This window comes from Puntigrus tetrazona, chromosome 10, assembly GCF_018831695.1.
Source record: "Puntigrus tetrazona isolate hp1 chromosome 10, ASM1883169v1, whole genome shotgun sequence".
NCBI classification, from domain to species: domain Eukaryota; kingdom Metazoa; phylum Chordata; class Actinopteri; order Cypriniformes; family Cyprinidae; genus Puntigrus; species Puntigrus tetrazona.
Genome location: NC_056708.1, coordinates 12,511,096 through 12,534,722, shown reverse-complemented (window position 1 = coordinate 12,534,722; position 23,627 = coordinate 12,511,096). Strand labels below are relative to the sequence as shown.

The 23,627-nt window shown below is 38.4% G+C and overlaps 1 protein-coding gene across 1 annotated transcript; it reads right to left on the bottom strand.

The window, feature by feature from the left end:
- Window positions 1–184: 184 nt before the first annotated feature.
- foxo1b (forkhead box O1 b) lies at window positions 185–23,521 on the bottom strand. The gene is made up of 3 exons (XM_043250280.1): window positions 22,547–23,521; window positions 4,198–4,389; window positions 185–3,711 (listed from the first exon to the last, which is right to left on the bottom strand). Exons 1-3 carry the CDS (start codon window positions 23,099–23,101, stop codon window positions 2,557–2,559), a joined length of 1,902 nt encoding a protein of 633 aa, XP_043106215.1. The 5' UTR covers window positions 23,102–23,521; the 3' UTR covers window positions 185–2,556.
- Window positions 23,522–23,627: the final 106 nt, after the last annotated feature.

The window sequence follows — 23,627 nt, the reverse complement described above, 5'->3', positions numbered from 1 at the left end:
GAATATTAATAGGCAGTCTAAAATTACTACAAAAAGCAGATTGTTGTTTTATATCTGTTAAAAATATATGCATATGTTTAAAATATTCTTTATAATTTACAAACCTTCATGGTACACCTCACTGTCTGGATAGAAAATCTCACCGGTTAGAAATATCAATGCATTAAATATTCTGTAGATGTGCAGTTACAATGAGTGTGTGTGTGTGTGTGTGTGTGCACGCATGTACAACATTAAGACAAAATCACGCAGAAAAATCTTAAATTACACAAAATGATCATATAATTTGTCAAATACATGAATGCAAAATGATCTTAAGATGCCCTAAACAGATGAAAAATGAGTCTTAAGTAAATGTGGCCTCCAGTGATCAGCACAGCTCATTTGAAATTTGATCCATTTTGACATCGTTTAACTGACATGTTAAACAGATTATGAATAGATTTTGTGGCAAAATGTGGATTTCAATATACACAATTTGTTTACTTTAAAAACATCACAAAAGAGGGGGAAACAAGCAAGGAAAATATTACAAAATGCTTTCAAATACTTTTTCTAAAGTAAAAATTATTATTATTATTATTATTATTGTCATTGTCATTATTTTACAAATAGTAATGTTTGAATCATGAATATCATGAAGTTTTCTGGGGTTTATACTTGATCTGATTTTCCCATGTAATAAAAAAAGGTAAATGGGCATTTAATGTTAAGACTTTTTGCAATTATCTGGACAGTTATACCACTCCGCCATTTTTTTTTTTAATCATTAAAAAATTTTAAATCAGAAATTGGTTAGAAATTTCCGGCTGTAAGAGTGGAAGGCACAAAGTACACGTCCGCTATATACAATGAAAGAATTTCATCCAGCAGTTTGAGAAAATCTGTTACATATATATACAGCAAACAAGGATGCAATAAAGTATTTTTTAGACATTTAAAGCTGGGAGGGGTTACTGAAGAGCATTTAAAATGACCTGCAAGAAGCTTACAAATGTACAAATATAAACATTTCATTGACCATCCCATCAGAAGAACAAAAATATACATCTCTGTACAAAACACATTCATTCAGCACCCTGAAATGACAAAAGATAACCATAATGTACACTATACCAGACATTATACAGCACTCCAGTTTATATGACACACACATCTGCCCTGAATTCGTTTTAGTGACCTACAGTGCCAAACTGAAAGACCAAATAGGCAAAAATATACAAAACAATCTCAAATGTCTGTGAGTGTTTGACGTGACCATTTTTGATTAGCCCGTTTCAATATTTACACTCGGACTAACCACAAGCAAAAAGCAGATTATGATGATTCCCGACAATCATGGAGTCTACTGGAACAATGTACTGTAAATCAGTAAATAATGACCGTTCACTGGCCTTGAAGTTCTGACTGAGGTAAACAGTTCATGAGGTGCATGCACGCACTTCAGAGAGAGAGAGAGAACCGCAATGAGGAACTAAAGTCATGTCAGTAAGTTTGTCGATTTTATAAAAAGTATACAAAGTCGCAGTGGTAAGAGATAAAGCCAGAGTTCAGAGAAATATCTACGAGATACGAGAATAACTACAATTACGAGAAATAAAGTTGCAACTGTGAGAAATAAATACAATTCAGAATCGGACGAAATGTCAGTAAGTAAGTGTAAAAAAAAAGTTGATGGTGATGCATACAGTGGTAATATTTCAGTTTCAATTAACTATCTACTGGAATCACAACTTCAAGGCTTAAAGTTACAATTGTGAGAAATAAATTCAGAATCGGGAGGATTAAACTGCGAGATCTATACTCACAACTACAAGAAATCGAGTCACGATTGTTAGAAATTCAGAATTGAGAGAAATAGAGTCACAACTACATGAAATAATGAAGGAGGTGGTGCATGCATGTCGGACGAATAACTATTGCAGTTACAACTACGAGAAAGAAAGTCACAATGGCGAGAAATAAATTCAGGTTTGGGAGAAAAAAAATTGGAGTTGCAAGACACTCAGTAAAAACCATGAGAAATAAAGTAGTTCAGTAAAAAAGGCGAGAAAGTAAAAAAAAAAACGGAATTGTGAGATATAATCACAACTATAGAAAATTGTGATAGAGATACACTCAGAATTAAGAGAAAACTAAATTGGAATTGCAAGGTATATAGAGATATGCAGAAAAATAAGAAAGAATTACAAGACAGAAACAATCACAGCAAAGAAAAGTCACAACTGTGTGGAGATGGGCTTCAATGATGCCAAAAAATATTTATTCATTTGACTTTTGTTTTGTATTCACTTGTAATTTTTGTATTTTAGACTTTTAATAATTGAGTCAGACATGAAGGAAATGTAAGCTTGAAATCTCTCTTGTTTGTGCAACCTTTTGGTCTGACCTATAGCATTCAGTCTGCTTCAGTCAACTGTTGATTGACCTGCTATATGTCTATGACATATTTACATATATGTTCACACACACTTGTTATGATGATTATATGAAAAACAAAAAAATTCAAAAACAGCCTTCCTCACCAATCTATTTGTATTTGAGTAGCTAAGGGGTTTATCCCGATACCCAGCTATGCGTATTGGTCTTGACTCCATGCGGGAAACTCTGTTGACTGTTCATGGGGTCGAAGTTGAAGTCCAGAGCATCGCCGTCCATGAGCGTGTCGTGAAGGACAGTTTCTACATCACACTCCAGCTGCTCGATCGACATGTCATCTAAGTCACTGGGCAGGCGCTCCGGGTGGCTGTGATGGTGATGAAGACCCGGTCCGTGTCTGTGGAAACCGTTGCCATTGGTGTAATTTGGCATCCTGGCTTCGCCTCCGCCTCTTCCCAGTTGAGCATGATGAGGCAGGTGTGGTTGTAGCTTCATGTTACCGAGGCGACCAGGATGCCCGTGGGGCAGCAGACCACAGCCGTTCATGCCCATTCCTGGTGATGGCAATTGATGAAGCGAGCGTGGATGCCCATGCAAGTGAGGATGCGTGATCATTTTGCCCCCCTGTCCCATTTGTCCTTGACTAGCATAGCTAGGTAGCCCCCGTCGCCCTTCTCCAGACCCCACTGACTCTAAAGTTTGCATCATGTCTCCTCTTGGATCGGCCTCTGCGGTCAGCAGCTCTTTGAGCAGTCCTGCGGCACAGTTGTACTGACTCACGAAGGGTCCGTAGCCTCCTGGTTGACTGTCCGATAAAGTCGGTATGGCAATGGGGCTCTGTCCGCCCACCCTGGCTTGTCCATACAGGCACCTCCGGTAGTCCTGCTGGACTTGTGGCTGGGGACCCATACTGGGGGAGTTGTAAGATGGGTACCCAGGGCTACCCTGCATCATGGGCGAAGACAACGCAGTTTGGGCATCTTGGCTGCCCTGGGTGTTATTTTTGGGCGAGATGAGGTTGAGGTTGTCTAAGAGATTGTCCATCATCACGTTCTCTGAACCGTGGTGACCCGCCACTTCGGACAGGCTGGGGAGGGGGCCGCCCAGTTTGGTGCTTGGATACCCGATGGGAACCTCACCCGCCTCGTCCTCCTCAGGTAGGAAGGGTGAGCGACGGCCGCTTAGCGTACTGGCATCAGAGCTGGCGCGGGTACGAAAGGTGGTCCAGGGTTCAAAGTCATCATTGCTGTGAGAGTTGGGGCTGCCGAGCCATTTAGGGTACTGAGAACCAGGACTGTTAGAACCACCGTCCAGTCCACCCTGCATCGACATCTACAGATGCAAAAAAAAAAAAAAAGCCATGAAAACCAACTGTAACACATTACTACTCAGATATATATTGATTTAAGTCATTCTTACACCATGTCAGTTAATTTCACAAATATAAACAAAAATGTAAAAATAAACAAATGTCACTATATTTGTAAAAAGGTATTCTCTTTCAGATGGTCATGCAAAATAGTTTGAAGTGCATTCAAAATAGAAATGAGACTAAAGGCATGTTGTAATGTACCATCATAGCCAATTAATTAAAATGTGAACAATTTATCTGATATGTTAATGTGCCACTTACATCTGATACAAACAGAAAAATCAAAAACAAGATTTTTTTTTTTATCTGTGAACATAAACTACATAACTGATTGCAAAAGCCTTATGTTGATTGATGTTTCGGGAGTTTACACCACTGCACTCATATTTTGACATACAGTTAATCTGCACCTACTGAGCAAGCAGAGTGTTTTTTCCTCAACTGACCTTTTTCTTGGCTGCTCGTCCGCGGCTCTTCGTGAACTTGCTGTTGTTGTCCATGGAAGTGGCTCTCCGGCGTGGAGACTTGCCACTCTTTCCCCCCTCAGGGTTCAGCATCCACCACGAGCTCTTCCCTGTTCCTTCATTCTGGACGCGCACAAAACGACTGTGCAAGGATAGATTGTGTCTGATTGAGTTCTGGCAAAGAGAGAGAGAGAACAGGATGAAAACATGGAAATCTGAGAATATATGTCCCAATGGAAACCATTCACAAGAAGTGGAAATGACCTGCAATCATCCAATCAATATCATAATACCCAATAACAAGATTTTGACATCTAATAAAACAAAATAAACCACATTTCGATTAACAAATATATAACAGTATAAAAGTAGAGGAATAGCCAGTTAGCTGGCAAAGTAAGAACTGTATTAGTCATGTCCTTTTCAGAGGTACATACTGAACTCAACAAACACAAACACACACACACATCCTGCGCTAATGATATTTTGTCTGCTTCGGTTTTTCCATTCACACCCTGACCAGACCTTCATCTAACTAAGAAAGAGAAGTGAGACTACCACAGTACAATTTAAAGGTCTCGGACACTTTGCAAGCTTAACTCTTATTGTGATTGCTTTGGAGAAAAGAGACACAATTTAAGCCTGAACTGTCATTGAGAAGAAAAAAAGTAAACAATACAAGAGGATAAAGGACTCTTAATTTGTTTTGTGGTATTTTGACCATGTCATCATACTTACTAAGAATTAACAGTACCAAAGGTCATAACTGTGATATTTCAAGATGGTGCAAACAACTAAATAAAATAAAAACAAATAAAATAGTAAATGTGACATTTTTTAATGGTGTTGTGTGATGTAAATTTGGAAATAAAGTGTAAATTTAAAGTTTTCAAATTCATTTGATTCAGTGATTCAATAAGTATATAATTACAGATGGCTGTAATTACAAAATTTTCCCCTCAGAAATAGAAAAAAAATTAAATACATTTAATAGGGGTATTGACGTCTATGATAGTAGTTGGTATCTTTTTTAAAATTGTGTTTTAGTAATGAATCTTTGAATCTTTCAAAGAGAAGAATTGCATTTTTATTGATTATTGCATTTTAAAAAGAGATTTTTTTGTGGCACGGCTAACTAAATCTACACTGAACAACTGAAACAATTTGACTGTATTGGTCCAAGCAAAGTATTTATGCATTACTACATTTTAAATAAACAATGTCCTACAAGAAATAACAGACAAAAAAAAATCACTTTACTAGAGGGATGAACAGTCTGTTTCCTGCGAAGCAGGAAGTAAAGTGGTATGAAGAAGGAAAGCAGAGGCTCAAGCCCCAGAAGGTCAGCAGGAGGTTACCTCCAACCTTTGATGCTGAAGGTCATGACCTTAGAGGTCAAGTTAAGGGAAATGCGGTTTCTACATCACAGAATCCGTGAAGAAAGCGCCCGTATAGATTCGAATGAGTAAGTGTGCAGGAGGTCTGGAAACACACGTTCTGGATCTTCTGTCTGACCCGTTTAACTGGCCCTACAAGGATAAGAATAATGAGGGAAAACAGACTGGAGGAAAGGATGCTGAGTGAGAGGAAAAGGAAGAACTGGAGGAATAGAGATAAAAATGAGAAAGAGGGGTACCAGTATGGAAAGTGAAGTGGTGGAGACATAGGGAGGTAGTAGGCATTGAGTCATGAAGGAGGAGGAGGAGGAGGAGGAGGAGGAGGAGGGGTGTGTTGAGGTAGAGGCGGGGCAATGGGAATGTTTTCCTGCTGAGAGGAACAGGGTCGATGAGTTCGCTGTGTGTGTCTGTGCGTGTGTGTAGTGGAGGACAGCCTCTCGAGTACTGCTGACAGACCCTTACAAACAGACACAGGGAGAGTAATAACGTATGGGCTGTCTGGCGTCTGTCTGCACTGTAACAGAACCCCCACAGCCTCGCTCCACCCTGACAGAGAGAGAGAGAGAGAGAGAGAGAGAGAAAGACACACAGACACAAAGAAAGACTCCGGAAAAAATCTGTCCAACGTTAATAGTTGATAATCATTATGTTCAGGCCGATAACTGGTAAAAGGGCTGATATCAAAAAATGATTTGCTATTTAGTTGTATTATAATGTTCTAAAAATACACACACACACATATTTTTTCCCCAAAAATCACAATTTCACTAAACACACATTTACTATTTTTTTTATTAGTGACTTTTCTGTCAACAGAGAAAAAAAGTCCTACACTTCACTCCTGTAAAATTATGCAAGTAAGAAAGACAGGCAGACACGCATGAAGAAAGAAAGAATGACCGGCAGTAAGAAAGAAAAGATGGATATTGTGCGTGTTCCAGTGTACTCATGCATAAATTCATCCAGTCATATTTGCAGATCACAGGCACAGGCACATTCAGAGCACAAATGCACACACTTTGCACATGCACACCAGGCCGGGCGGCAGGATGTGAGTCACTACAGGAATGCGAAGGAGAAGGTGTCACAGTTTTCTAATCAAACTGGTGATCACGCATCCAAAAAGAACAAAATTACATTAATGCCTAAATAGTTTCAGGGTCAGGTACGGTTGTTGATTTACTCAATACCCTCAAAAATAGACTCAAGCTAGCAGTTAGTATTTGACCGGTGATCTGAGGTCAGCTTTATAAATGTACATTCGAGGAAGTGAGTAATAGCCAGGCCGGCATTAAATCTGCTCCCCTAGAAAAAGGCTCTAGAGTTCTACAAATATTCATAAACGGACACATCGCCGCATCAATTCAACTGTGTCACAGATGTCAATTCTGGATGCTGTTTCAATGCACACAGATGCAAATTAGATTTGAAGGTTGAGTTTCAATAACAAATTAAATTTCGTTTTGTTGCTCGCACAATGCTGCTCTATGGTTTCAAAGATTTAAAAAACAGGCCAAAAGTTACACGAATTACTGTTGTTTTGGAATGACGTGAACAAATTAAGACAATGTTGAGTGAATTAACCTAGTAATTCTGGTCTGAGATCAGCACATGGGACATCTATACATGGTGTGAGGCCTTCACCTCTCTCTACCCTTGTCTTATCACAGGTATGCAAGGTATTTCAAGGTTACATGATGAACTTTGGCTCAGATCTGGGATATCCCCAACTGATCTGCGACTCTAAAGAAAAGTATGCATTAAAATCCCCTTTGGGTAAGATTTGAGTCAACTGGAGTGTGAGATGAAACTGTGGACCCATGCACCAATTTCTACACAGTTGGGTGGGAAGTGTGCTAAGAGTTTGTGCAAATTGAAACCGGTCTAATTTCAGGCTCTTACATAAAGGTTTGTCAGTGACAGAATTGGTTCCATAAGCAATAAATGAACAAATGGCACTAGTAATTTTCAATTAATTTTAATTACAACACACATGTTATGTATTTATATATATATATATATATATATATATATATATATATATATATATAGATAGATAGATAGATTAGAATTACTTGTTATCAGCTAAATTTAACTAAACTAAATAATATATTCAATAAAATAAAATTTCATTATTTATAATTAATGAATCTATGAAATTATGAATATATCAAAGTTTTAGCATGCTCAGTATATGACATTTCTTTGCAGGTCAGGTATGACAAACTGATGAACAGAAGTGAATTTGCTTGTAGTACCAGGTGCAGTGGCAAATAAGTGTGTGTGTGTACATGTGTGAAAAACACATTTCTATTATAATCCTTAGAGCTATTTCTGCACAGATAGGTGGCAATAGGGCATGCTGAAGGGGTCACTATGTATTTGAGTGTGTGTGTGTGTGAGTGTGTGCGCGTGTGCACGTGTACGCGTCAGATCTCCGGAGGGATTTATAAACAAGTCCGAGAAACCCCATCTGCATCCTGTCTGACACCCCAGACACCACACACACTGACTGCCACTCAATAACAAGCAGGCATTATTAATCAGCCATCACCTTCACAACTCATCAACATAACTAAACCAACCCGAACTCCCGTTATGTGAACAAAGACAATAAAGATTTGAAACTTTTAAACTTAGTCTTAATTGGAAAACTATACAAATGATATTCCGAATGAAGGTAATTGTAAAATAAAGTTTACAATAAGCATCAAATTGAGAGACATAACATGATTAATCAGCGTTTGTTGGGTCTGAGCAGTGTGAAAGGGCCTTCCAACAAATGACAACAAACTCTGATGTGTCCACCAACCGTTGCCATGACGATGTGCAAGTTTGATTAAAGCATGCTTCGCCCATGAACCCCTTTCATTTCTGACTCCCCAAAACATTAATAACAGTAAAATTTTGATTGTGGCTACAGGATCATCCATTTGAGCGATGCAGCGGTCTACAATGGATGTGGTGCGATGCCACACTGTGTTATTTGACTCTCTGTGACTTGAAGTTTGTCGGGGCAGTGTGAACACGACATTTATTTTTTAGAAAATTCTAAATCCAACAGCCAACTTGAGCCAACTTGTTTGTTGGCGACTGTCTGTGCTGTGTGAATTGGCCTTAAAATGCTCTACTGAGAACACATTCAAACACTGGCGTCAGTGGATTGGATAACTCCTGCACAGCTGTTTGACTGCAGCCAGTCAGTCGTGACGTCTTCACAACGAACACCAGTCCGAGTAAACAAGCAGTGCTTCCAAAGACCAGGTGCGAACTGACAGAACGGTGCCTGATGTTCACACATAAACATAATACCACACATCGCTCCCTGCCATACGCACACAAAGCAGAAAACGTACGGTGTGAAAGAGATCTCAAAGATTCATTTGAGAAAGGAATTTGTAGAAGACAAAAAGCTGGACTCAAACCTGCCTGGCTTCATGTGTGCACCAATCAATATGTCTCGTAACTAGGTATTTATCCAAAATAAAAGGATGCATTATAACTAAAATGTATATCAAGAAGTGCTTTCCCAAGTTCTGATTGAGACAAAAGTGTCAGTGGGTGAGATTTCAGTGAGAGGAGATAAAGAAGTGGAATGTACAAGTTCAACAGAGAACGGCAAGAGGTCCTCAGAGATAAGCTGTGAGAAGAGACTTCAATGGGCTAACCACTTCCTCCTGCGCACATCCGCTTTATCTCTCTCCCCCTTCATTGTAAATATTTAGCACTGAAGTGAAAAAGAAGAAAATAAATGCATTTGCGTATCAGGGAACTTGTTATGAATGAAAAACTCAAGGTTAGTAGTTCTTTTAGTTACAGTACATGGAGCATTATTTTCTATAAAAATATTTTTTCCTTTTCATTCAGTGGAATAGAACTAAAATAATTGGCAAACTTTTTATTTATCTGTTCAGTAATAAGCTATGGTGCCCTGGATTTATGCTACAGATTTAACTAATACCTTAGTTTTTGTGGCGGGGGGGAAAGAAGATCTCTTTGGCCATCAACTACCCAGAACCCTCTACAAACCACATGAAAAAGTATTAAAAACCAATTAGAACACCTTAGCAACCACATACTGTAGACAACCACTCACCATACCTTAGGCAGTGAGTTTTGCTTAATTTCTTCAAAATTTAGCTATACTATGTATCAGTTATTTAGTTATTTGCACTTACTGTATGTTTTAATTATGCAAAATACAATTTAATTATACATTATAAACACTATATATATATATATATATATATATATATATATATATATATATATATATATATATATATATATATATATATATATTAAATAAAATATGGTAACGTAACAGATTAATTAAGAATACTTTTTGTGATCTTTTAAAAGTGATAATCATAATTACTTATATTTATTTTAATTTAAATGATATCATTTATAATTACTAAATATTTTATTACAGTTATAAACTGAATGAAATATCAGACCCAAAAACAGTAGCACAGTAATCTATAGGAGATTCTCACTGAAGTGACAAAAGCACCTGCACTTCTAAAGAAAGCTACATTAACCACGCAGGCTGCACTTTACCTTCATTTCATATGGTCGCAAAGAGGAGGGACAGGAAAAGATGACGAACGCTATGAGATATGCATAAACATACACATGGTTTCATTGTGTACTAAGAACTATAATCTACTTGATATCGTAAAGAATAATCCTCGCAATCACGCTCATGCAGGATTACACACATAAATTGCAAAGAGCCCTAATCTTGCTCGTTCAAAGTATGTTCTCTTTTCTTTTCGTTAGTTTTTAAAAAGACAAAAACATGCAGAAGTGAGTGTAAATGCGTGTGTTAGTGTGCATACTGGCAGCTGGGTTATTCTGAGAGAGTGAAACTATTTAGTGTCTCTAAATAGAGACAGAGGGACAGAGCGAAAAGGACAAAGAGAAAAACTTGACGTCCCATAAGTGGGAGTTAGTTGGCCCATCCGTTCAGGAAAAGCTGCATAAAGCTGATAGGAGCCCGGTCTGCCCTCTCACTCTGACAGACCGCAGGGTTCCAAGCGGGCACAGACCAGACTCGCACAGGGGCCGCCAACGAGACCTTTGGGGAGTGAAATACCCTAATAAATGATACAAAGACCTGCCCTATGATGTAGCAATGAGACTCGGTGCCAAACAGGAAATTACCTTTGATAAGAGGAACTGCTTCTTTGTGTAATTCGACTGATTGCAGTATTGTTTATCAGTCAGTCACTCTAACAAGTAAATTACATTTTCTGAGATATAAGCTACAACACTAAGTAGCCCGACTGTGAAAAATGACTGATTAACTGCAGTTTAAACTGCTAAAAGGAATCCTTTCAGCACTTTGAACCTTTTAATCTTGCCCAAAGCAACTTTTTATTGCTCAGAGGTTGCTCTTTTACAGATTTTTTGGAGCTTTCAGTTCCATCATGACAAGTCTCTGATGATTTTACCGTGGTATTGTATATGGCAATGTTAATGTGCTTGGTCTTGGTGGAATCCGCTACACTGCTGCTGTTGGTTATTGCTGCTGTTTTAGATGAATACACACAGTACGCCAATACGTATTTCTGACACACTGCTGCTGCATAAAATGCATATATAAAGTCTCTCTTTGCACTCCATGTCATCTCATTGCTGCCTAGGAAAAGCACCTGCAATGTTAGAGATCTGATTTGTGATTTTCCTTGCCTGTGTTGTGTTTTGTGCGGTTTCACTCAAACATGTTCACACACATGTGCACACGGACAAAGAGGGCAGGAGGTCACAGTGATCTCCACACATCGAGGTTTATCGTGTTTTTCTAACTGCTTTCCACACCCCACCCAATTAATCTAGTTCCACCTTTACAAACTAACTCTCATACGCACAGGCAAACACCTGGGTTGAACTCAGATCTGTCATTTTATCATTTCATGTGGTCGCTCCAGGGAGGGGCAGGAAAGGCAGAAACAACTAAAAAGTATGTAAGGGAACAGCATGAAATCTGTCTTTCTCACACACACACACACACAGCATCCTTTTCATTTTCTATTATATAGGGTATATGATAGCCTTTTAAAGAATGTGTGTGTGTGTGTGTGTGTGTGTGTGTTGTGGGGGCTCTGAAACCAGAGCAATCTGCTGCAGCCTCATTTTTTTATTTTGCTTTAATTACAGGGTGACCCGACATGAACTTTGTCACTTACTAAATGAGTTTGACTGTTCATTTTGCCCTTTTAAGTCTTTTCAATTCCTTTTATGTTCTCTCACTTTTGGCTCAGGGTCAAATGGAAAGACTGAGACTACAAAGAGGTTTGGCCTTAAAACATAGAGAAGAGGTTTGAACTATACTGGTACTGAAGGTCTGACATCAAGTGCTTGTTTGACTGAAGAGACAGTTGACCTCATCATACTCACCCTCATGTGATTATAACTCACATGTTAAGCTACAAAAAGAACAAAAAAGACAAAAAAAAACCCCACAGTAAAACATGCTCTACAATTCTCCTAATAGCTAAATGTGTGAGGAAATGAACCAAAATGAACCATTGTTCACTGTATCTTCCTTGCATTCACTTTTTTGTATATTGAAGCAACATTGTCCAGTATCAACATTGTCAAAACTGGTATGAGGCATCCTGAAGGACCAAGCTTGCATGCTCTAAAAGTAGTGTGACGCAAATCACACTACTTTTATGCCACTTTTCTGTCATTTTTGCAGCTGAATAACTCTGAACTCCATTTGTATTAATTGTATGGAAAGAGCTCATGGACATTCTGAAGAATAAAAAGTTGCATTAGGTAAGGAAATGAATTTCCATTTTAGGGTAAACAACCTAAAAGGTTTGTTAGACAATGTTAGATTTGCTATAGCTCTACTCTAGCTTGCAGACTTGTATACGTATATTGAGGCCCATGAAGGAGTGATTAACGTGGATCATACTTAATGCAATACATTGAGTCAACATGCTTCACATACCAGTCTCACACACACATACACACACACACTCAGACAACCTGCATTGTACCAAACCACACAATGCTTAATTACTGTAGTCAGTGAGCTGATGAACAAATTTTGGGTGTAAAAATGCAAGCTCATAAAAAAATCTCGTCATCATTTACTCATCTTCATGTCATTCTAAACCTGACTTTTGTAGAACATTTCATTTTTAAGTACAGTATGTTTAACAGTTTTTGTTTATGAAAGAATAGAATTTGGCTTAACAATGCCTTTACAGTACATTTTCTTTAGGGTCTATAAGACAAAAAAAAGCCTTCAAGGTTGCATTTATTTGATCAGAAATGCATTAAAAACAGTAATATACAGTTTGAATATATTTTTCAAAATGTAATTTATAATTGTTTTCAAAGCAGAATTTCCAGCATCATTACTCCAAGATCATTTAGAAATCATTTTGATATACTAGTTTGATTTTTAAGACATTAAAAATTAACATTTTATTACTGTACATTTGGTTGATTACATTTTTAATGTAAAAACAACAAGGAACATAAAAAAACTGCTTGTTTAAACACCAAAGTTGTTGCTTCTGTTTAAATCATTTTAAAACAAAATTTTAAAAGTGTAGTGTATGCAACAGCTCAATGAAAAATCTTTAAACCAGTGATACAGGAAGTGACATCACATCTTTGCAGAGGAAGAAGAATGAACACACAAAACCAGGCCAAGGTCATGTGAGCAAGCCTTATCTATTCTCTTTTCACTGGCTTTTTTTCCCGCAAACAGAAAAAGCCTGCACAAATACTCTCTCTTTCTCACACACACACACGCATACATACATTCATCTCTGTATCACGGTTTTCCCACATCAACAAATGTCCACTCACTTCCTTTAACCCTCACAGTGAATGAAAAATGCTTTTGAGAAAATCTGAAGTAGGTTTTTCCCTGCCAGAAAAAAAAAATAGTAGAGTGGAATTGTAGAGAAAGTCACGCCGATGCCAGTTGACATACTGCACGTGTGGTAACGGATCATGTCACAAGCCACTGAGAAAAATACAGACTTCCAGTAAGGCGCCAAGCATCAGAGGTCTTTCTGCCCACTGGCATCCAGTCAGCAGCAGCCTCCCCTGAGAGAGAAAGAAAGTGAGAAACGGAACGAACCCCCGGAACCCCTTTCTGAGGGAACACCCTCTGAAGACAAGCACCTGGCCTTTGTGTGCATGTATCGGAGCAAACGTGCCTTTGTGGGTGTGTGCATTTGTGTGTTTGTTATGAGTGAGTGTTTGCACGTGCACGTGTGTGTTACAGGATGCAGAGCCCCCCACCCCCACCCAACTAGACCCCAAAGGCCTGCAGGGGCGTGTGTGTTATTGTAAGGTGGTGTTAAGAATAACACACCTCCTGTCCCTCCCCTGTTATTTCTTGCCATGTCTCTCATTCTTAAAATAAAAATACATGACAACTTGACATAACAATTTAATTAACTTAATTTATTTATTTAGTGTTAATAAAAAAAGTGATTTGTCAGTTGATAGGTCAGACGTGATACGATTACTGTTTTCTCATCTTCAGAATATGTGATTCATTTTTCTTTGCATATTTAGAAAATTGTATTTGTATCATTTTTTTTTCCATTCAAAATTTTTTGTGCAATATACCTGAATTCACATAAAAATTCAACCAAGAGACCACTGAACAAGTGGAACTAAAACTAAAGCTAAAATTGGACTAAAACTATTTAAAATAGTTTTTGAATGAAAATGTGTTAAAATAAAAAAAGTTGAAGAATTTAAATACTTAAATTAAACTTAAATTTTTTTTAATTATAAAAAATCTAAAAATCTAATATAAAAAAGCACAACAAAATTACTAAAACAAAATAAAATATTAACATAAAAATAAAAGCTAACTGCAATAAGTAAACTCTATAATAGACCACAAAAATATTAAATAATGTTATACATAAAATGTTATACAAAGTCATTATTATACAATTCTGGTAAGTGAGAGATCAGTCTGAGCATCCCAACAATCCTGGCCACTTTAACAATTCCCCTCTTCTGCTGATCTAACCATGACCAAGTGGACGGGGGAAAGTAATATTAACCAATAATATCACAAATGAACATTCATAATGCTAAAGCACATCTCCAAAGGACATCATACTCAAAAAGATCTTTTCATCCTCAATTTTTCTGTTTATATTTAGCAAATCTGTTGGTTAATTTGTGTGTAGGACTCTCACTCCGTATTCATATCCATTCCAGAGAATAGCATAGACTCTCCCCACACAATCAATGCAAAAAAACAAGAAAAAGCAAATCACAAATCTGTACGGGCCTAAGCGTTTACTTCATGTTTTAAAGCCAGGAAAGGACGCGGCCTCATTTTTATCCAGACTCATATTTGAGTTTTTTAAAATATGATTTAGTTGGAGTGAGCATCATCATAAATTTCCATGTGCTCTTTAATATGTTGGCAAAACTGCTTCATACAATCCAGACTTTATTCTAGAATAAACCAGACGACTTTTGTTGTCAAACTCTGGTGCCCCCCGTCTCCTGGCCAGGCGGAGAGAGTGTGTGTGTGTGTGTGTATATGTGTGTGTCTTTTTCAGGGGAGGGAATGTCGCTATTTTCCAGCCACTCAGCAGGAAACGCATCATCACTCATTGTGGAAGACGTGTGCACTGTTTTTACAGGAAAGTGCAAAAATAACCTCAAGCCAAAAGGTTCCACCGGAGCCATTGGACTCGACACGACAAAGGTCCAGTAGCGCCTGAAGTTTTACATTAAAGGAAAAGGATATCACTGCAGAGGCCAGAAAAAGGGTCATGTTTGATTTAGCCGTGGTTTTAATGAGATCCCTTTGGGGCAACAAATATGATTTTGACAGCAGGAGTAGGAGGGACCCAAACTGAATTAAGCAAAAAAAAAAAAAAAAAAAAATTAAGAAAATATTTTTCCATTATAAAAAAGTTATGCAATAAGTAATACAACTTACCCTATAATTACAAAAATCTAATTTTAAAATTACAAAAATATTTTTTTCAGATTTTTACATGTTTTACATTTATTTTAATATGGTTATTGTTCATTTTGTGTTAAATTTAGTTAATAACAACACTGGACTTATTCAGTGGTCTTTTGACTGAACAATGCCATAAACCTCTGTTTAATGCCAAAAATGTCAGCTGTGAAATGAAAAATGCAATCTATCCATCTCCCACATATGTGTCACCACAAGGAAAGGAATCACAGACAAAGTCATAAAAGACATTTTATATAATAAAAAACATACATTTCAACTAATAATGCACTATTTATAAAAATGGAAACAAGGAAAAGTAGAAGAGCGTGTGTACACACACAGGAAGGACATGGACTCAGAAGTCTAATCAATGCTGAGATGATTAGTGGTAGAAAATAAAACAGGGGAAGTCATTCATCAGTGTTTTCTCAGAGAGAGCAGCTTTCAAGATACAGCGTCTCTGTAACAGAGACACGGATGCAGCAGCACTGGCAACGGAGACATTCACAGGTCAGTGACCCTTGTTTAGGAGAGCGGGATGTCAGAGGGACAGGGAAGCTTAGACTTACACGAACCACAATCTAATCAAAACTTGATTAATAAAGTCCTGTTGAATCAGTGATTGTTTCAATGCTGAACTCACAATCTCGCGATCTTTCTGACGTTGTCTTAGTTTTTTCAAATAGTGAAAGACGTAAAGATGGGGGGAGACGTGTTTTTAGAAATTAATGTTAAGCATGACAGTATCGGAAACACTGCAGTGCACCGACGTCCGTCTGTAAACACAAGCCGCTGTGTTTCTGACGAAACATAGAGGAAATGCTTTAAGGAACGCGCAGATGGAAATGAGCGCAGTGCTCAGGAATGGAGGATGTTTGACGCTTTTCCCTAGTAACCCCCTTTCCCTTCCCTTCCATTCCTCCTCCTCCTCCTTCTCTCTCTCTCTCTCTCTTTCTCTATCTCCACAATACTGGAAGAGTTGTTGTCACCTCCTGTGATTGTGCAGTAATGCTGGAGTACAGTGGGGCCTACAAAATGCCCTCCGCTGCCTTCAAGTGACCCCAGTGACCCCAGATGCCTCTGAACTCACTGGGACTTAGCAAAAGAAATCCCACGAGTGAGAATTTTTAGACAGAAATGGGAACACGGGTCATATATATGCTTTGAAGGGTGTAGCCGTGCTTTAACAACAATGCAGACCTCCCATGATACCTCCACCGCTACAGACATGGCGTCAACGAGGTGCGTTCCTCTACATGACAGACAGGACAACGAGGATGTAGTTGACCTTTTGAAGAAACGCTTTGAAAGATGATACTGTCCTAAACAGCCTACACCTGGTATGCTGCATCTCTGCACCTTCCAGTGTTTTATATATTTGTCTACAGAATATGTATATGTAGAATCTAAATAAATAAGTTGTTGAAAAGAGTCTCTTTAAAATGTATCATGGTTGCCACCAAAAAAAGTAGAAAAATTCCTAAAATAATACAAAAAATTACAGTAACAATTAAGTACCTATACAAACTTAAAATTAAACACCAAATCAGCATATTATAGTGATTTCTACAGGATCATGTGACATATACAGTTAGTTTCGAATGCTTTGAAAGTATAATATCTTGAAAACAAAATGGAAATAGAAAATATATGCTAACTTTTCATATTAAAACTAACTGTTTATTAAAACTGATTTGCCATGCATATTTACAGATGGCTGAAATATTTGGGGGAGAAAAATGGACAAAAAAAAAAAAAAAAAAAAAAAGAAAAAAAAAGATGTTTGGTTTTTTGTGGTAAGTAAAAGCACAGTGAGAGGTCTGGTTTCTTATAGCGTGGCTTTGACAAATAAAACAAATGTCTTATTGTCTTGCTTTCTGGAATAATTAGCTAAAGCTGGCACGATTTCAGCTCTGATGAGTCCAGGGAATTTTTCCAGCTAAAATGCATATGTCTTTCCTTAGCAAGAGCAAACAAGTTTTTTAGGAATGTCTCTGGCAAGCTAAAGGGTAAATTCCTGTCTATCTTACACCTATTTCTGTGTCTTCATCATGAAGGACAGTCTAGGCTTCTTATCTGCACGAATGCTACACCTCAGTACCACTAAAAGAAAATCGTTTCAAATCAAATTCAGTTTTCTGATATAGATGTCTTCTGGCCTTTGGACACCCATTCATATAAATCAGCCAGGTTTTGGATTTCTGTTTGGAACTTCCGCAGTTTCTGAGTGAAAAGAAAAGTTAATTGTGGGCCATTTTTACCATGTTTTAGCTTGCCAAAATTTGGTAATAATATAGCATTTTGAGAAATGTATTGTGTAGGCCGATCATTCTCGAACAGGAACACCAGAAGGTTAACAAAATGGGGAAAAAAAAACATCCAAAGCAATTAAAATTAGTAATTTTTTGGGAAGCTGTTACAGCCTGTGTGAGCAAAGCCAGTAAGTTTTAGTCCAAAGCGATAATACAAAACTAACTTTTTTTTCATTACAGCACAGATTACAGTAAATCATGATTCACTCTTATTTTTGGTGCCAACAATGAAAGAAAACAGTGAAATAACTTTTCACATAAATTGTAATCAAAAGTGACTACATTGCATTCTTTCACCTTTTTGCTTGACATCCGGTTGTCGTCATTTGACATTTCGGTTTGGGGACTTTTTTCCCTGATATCTGATGAATTCAGAGGGTTTTCACATGTATCTTTTTTGTCACGCTACTGTCCCATGCATGCACACTGATGCAGCTCTAGATTAAAAGCCACAGGTACCCACATAGCCAAAGTCTGCACCAACTAGCAGAGCCACAGTGATGAAGTCTTTCATCTATCTGTGGTACGGTGGAGCGGCGCTGCGAGTGCTTTCATTTCGTTTTCAACCCTTTACTCCCTTTCCCTTCTCTCTTTCGCTTTGAGTGTGTAAAAAAGCAAAATGTCCCTCAATTTTGCTGCACCTTGCACAATGCTAATTACGCACTACCCAAGTTATGCAGAGCAGGTATCAACCACAGACTTCAGCCTCTGCACACTTCACCTGTATATCCTGCCATTTATCGATCAAATACATTCCGAGAAACCGCATCAGAATTTACGAACCGTTCGAATGCGATAAAACGTAAACTTTGACAATTCGATTTTAAAACTGCCTAAAGCGCACTTTGAATCCGCAAACACGTCAAAAGTGACTAGTTTTGGAGAATCAGTGGCCAGGACGCCTACACTCGATACCTACAGATTGACAAAGGATACAAATTGGTATCTGCTCAAGATAAGCTTGAACAAATATTGTGCGTGCCTTGAAATAGCCTGAAAACACTAACGTACAAATGTATAGCTTGCATGTTTGTGCATGCGTGTGTGCGTGTTAGTAGGTGAGGTGAAAGCCTATGGTGAACTTCAAAGCATGTAGAGGTAACAGGGTTCACGGGCTCTAAGTAGGGCTCAGAGTTAAACATTTTTCAAAAGCATTAGAAAGAGGGGGGAAGTAAGAAAGCTTGTTTTTTCCCCCCTAAAATAACTTAACGAAAACCACATGGATTCATTTATTAATTTGGATGAGGAATTCTTAGTACTTTAATGGCAATATGAATGGATTAAAATAGTAAAAAATGGCAATAAAAAGATGAACGATAAAGGGTGTGTTTATTTACTATTTCAAACGTACTGCTAAGATGAGCTATATTATGGCTCCACACAAGATTGTATCACTATACCACAGACATAGTAACACATCTCTAGCTTTGGGTGCACACTGCTTCGAAACAGAAAGTACAAACCATTTTTACAGTAGTTATGATGGCACATGGGAATAAGAAAATTGACCCACACTACCTGTGTGTGTGTTTGACTACTTAAGGCACATAAAACAATGCTGTGCATATTTAAAAACACAAGAGAGTTATGAAACAACATGCTGGGTGCCAGAGCCTCATAAAATGAGTCTAAACACTATTCTCATTATTTCACTTCGACTTAAAAGGGAACGAACATGGACTCCCGTTACATGCTCTACAAACTGGTTGGCATGACCTTAAAATGTTGACCCCTAAACCTGCAGAGATTTTAAACCACAAGATAGCATTCTTCCTTCAACTCCCTGAATTCTACCTAGTTACATCTAGGCTTGAAACAAACAAAAAAAAAAATCATCAAAAGTTAACTAAACAAAAGTGACCAGTTTGCATTCGATTCTCGATTTGATTCAGCAACAATTGTGAATCTAAAACAAAAAGGACACGACAAGCAATCTGACCACAATGAAACTGAAGTGGCCCATAAGGCAAGATAACAGCCAATAAGGCTACGCATTTGATGCAGAAGAGCATTTTGCAGCAAAGAGATTTCAAAGTGGACGGAACGATTCAGCATTGCACTGCAGAAACCACTGCCAACCAAAATAACTGGCTATCATGGGACAAGAACTCTATAGCGCATGGTGTATGTTTCACAATAAAAGCAACATACTGTATATTAACATACATTTTGACAACAATAACGATCCACTGGCCATGTCACTTGCCCTTTCTGACCACTGGTGCAATGACGAATGCACATTTGCATACAGCTTTTATGTCTTTCAAGCATAAAACTTTTGGTTTTCTTGGTGCAAATTATTCAGTCTTAAATACATCTTCGTGTTAAATGTATCCAGCTGGCTAATACAGCTGAGGTTTTGTCACAGTTGCAAGACTAATTTGTGGCGTCTTGGAAGGATCGGTTATAAAAGAGGTTGAAAATCATAAAGAAATCGCCTCATGACATCATTTTCCAGCAAAAAGTGGGTTTATGAATTTATAGCTGTAAGGAAGCTACATCATAGATGTACGGTTTCCAGCTATCGCCGCAAATTTAAAATCTAATAAATTATTTGTTGCAGCTTATTACTCATCTAAAATATGATATTTAAAAAAACAAAAACACTTATTTATCTATCCTTAAAAAAAAAAAAAAATCTTGCAGAGCCCTGTGTTAAACTCATAATCATATGACACTGACTCAACCGCATCATGACCTTTTTTTTTCTTGCTCAGGTTTTACTTACGTTAGTGTGACAGTCGTGGACTGGAATCTACTAGCACAGGAAGAAGAATACTATTGTAGTTTCAGGTATGTAGACGGTATGACGATAAAGAACAGTCCAACCCCTTCAAATATCCTATGAGTGACTGGAATGCTAAAACTATGACGTCACAGGTGGAGGAGTCCAGACGATGTTTTGTCGTGGCGTGTAGTCGGCGGCGAGGAGGGGGGCAAACCACACCTTTCAGGTAAATGTGTCTCCCTTGTAATGACAGGTAATCCTGCCGGTATTTTTAGCTCAGAGTTGGGAGGAGGCCCTGACATGGGTGACGGTAAGGATTTGTATTTCCATTTACGCACAGAGCAAGCAAAGAAACAAAAGTGGCTTGTATGGAGGGGTGAATCACAGGAACAAGTGCTCTAGAGACAAATGACAGGTTGACAAAGACCCGTTTCAACGCTGAAACCACTCTCTGTTTGCTCCACCTCAATCATGGCAGCCCTGATAGTTGCTTTTAGCCATCAGGCACCTCAAAGCACCTCAGGAGCTTTAGAAATGTGTCGTCAAATCACAAGACTTACTACATACCTCTGCATGAGCGCTGGAAAAATAGGTCACATGACTAAAACCGACGAAAACGAGCACAGTTCACTCACACCGGATCAGAAAAAGCGGCTCTTTTCATTATATTTCACACAAAGCTATCGTACGCCATACGTATAGAATTATATGCAGCGAAAAGATTCATAAAACATTTCTGAAGCGTGAAAGATTCGGTACCTGCATGCAAAACTGATTTTCTACAATCAGTTTCACAGAAGAAAATAAGTCATGCAAGTTTGAAATGACATGTGGGCGAGTAAAAAAAAAAAAAAAAAAGTAAAAAAATGTAACCTTCTTTAGCCCTCTCTCTACGTCATGCTGACGACAGAAAGCCAAACCACAAGTTCTTTTGACAAGGATATTAAACAAAGATTAAACTGAACTGGCATCAGCAAATGCGCAGCTGATACTGGGTTGTTATGCATTCTTCTGAACACAGCGAGCTCCGGTCCCTCCTCTTTCGAGCCTTAAATTCCATAACAAACCGCATGTCATTCATTTACGCCGAGAGGGAATCCACAACTGCGCTTTTGAAGGATAATTGTTACTGGTACATATTACGCTATATCTTTTTTAAGGACCTACATTGTTAAAAAAAAATTATAATAAAATAAAATAAATAGCAAATTTTTAGTAATACCAAAATCAGACAGTCAAAATCAACAGTTAAGTAAAAAAGACTAAATTAAATCACTAGTTTTAAGATATAATGTGGGATAGATAGCCGTGGTTGCTAGGACGGGAACATGGTTGGCCGGGCCAGAACCACCCAGGACCCTCTGTAAAGTTTGCCTACATCAGGTTACCAAGAAATATTACCAGTCAGGTAGAGTTAATCGGGTCAGGTAATACAATTATAATTAAATAAATCCTGCTTCTTGAATTTAAATTTATACTTGAAATGTTATTTAATTGTTATAATAATAATAATAATATTATATATATATAATATAATAATTATTATATATATTCTCAAAAATAAAGAAAAGGCCCTACAGGGTAAATTTATCTTCTTTTAAGGAAGTTTATATATTTTTATTGGAAATAATGATTAAGATTTGTTTGTGCTTGTAGAAAATCAGATACGAATTGCTCCTTTACATTTACATTTAAATGTAGCAAAACATTCATCCTTCCACTTATTTTGCACCACATGCCTTATTTTTCCAAATTGTCTTTTTTTTGGAACTGATAGTAAAATGAAATTACATTAAAGGATGCTTTCAGTGTCAAAAATACTTGTGTACGTTAGTGAGTTTAAATATAATAAGATGACCTCTAACGCTACTTTTAATGGCACTTGCGCTTGGCCTTGGAGAGCCGTTACCTTCCAGCCGGCTGAGCTGTTGCTGTCGCCCTTATCTTTGAAGTAAGGCACGCTCTTCACCATCCACTCGTAGATCTGAGACAGGGTGAGCCGCTTCTCGGGGGAGCTCTCGATCGCCTTGGTGATGAGGTCAGCGTATGACATATTCCCCCACGCGTTCCTGCGAGACGAGCTGCTCTTCCTCTGGGCCGCTGCAGGGCTGGAGCTGCTGGCAGGGGCGGGGAGCGGCGGCACCTGTTGCGGGTGCGTCAGCTGGGGATTCGGCTGCTGGGGATGCTGTTGCTGGGGATGGACGCAGTTGTCCTGGCAGTGTAAGTCGTTCAAAAGGACGGATTTCTCCTCTTGGTAGTCCTCGGTCTCTTCTAATAAACTTAGGCTGTTAATAAAGTCCACGATGCCTTGCTCCTGCTTGACGGACGGTGCCGGGGAGGAGGTGTTGGAGCTCCCCGGCTCGCTGAACTCCGGTCGGTGCAGCGGCCAGGTGCATGAGCGCGGCCGGGAGAGAGGCTCGAAATCCGGGTCGATGTCGACCAGCTGTTGCTGCGGTTCTGCCATCGCAAAATCAAAGTCAGCTGACTGTCCTGAAACAGAGTATAAGTGCTATTGAGATGTTGTCTAGTTTGCTGACTCTAACAATCGCACATGATCAGAGCTGACTGACAGTGAAGCCCTGCGTCTGATCGCGCTCTACAACTCAGCGGTGTGCGGCTCGTACCATGCCTAGCGCGGGTTTAAATGAAACGACCGTGTTGTGAAGCGCTCTCAGGGTGCAGCGTGCTTTAGAGTGGAGTGAGCTGGCCACGCCCACGGCTGGAGTGACAGCCTGGGCAGCCAATCACAGGCGCGTATTCAAAAGGTAAACAGAGATTGCGTTTGCATAACTCACGCTACTCCAGTTGATCCCTTTTTATGGCAAGCTCATTTAACATTTTTCTCCCTGTGGAAACAAAGTAGTATATATGTAATGGTAATTTTCGGCAGGGTAATTATAGCATGTATAGCAATTAGTCATAATGACTAGTCACATTTTCGGTTAGTCGCTATTATTTCTCATGTCACTAGTTAAAGGAGTGCATAGTTA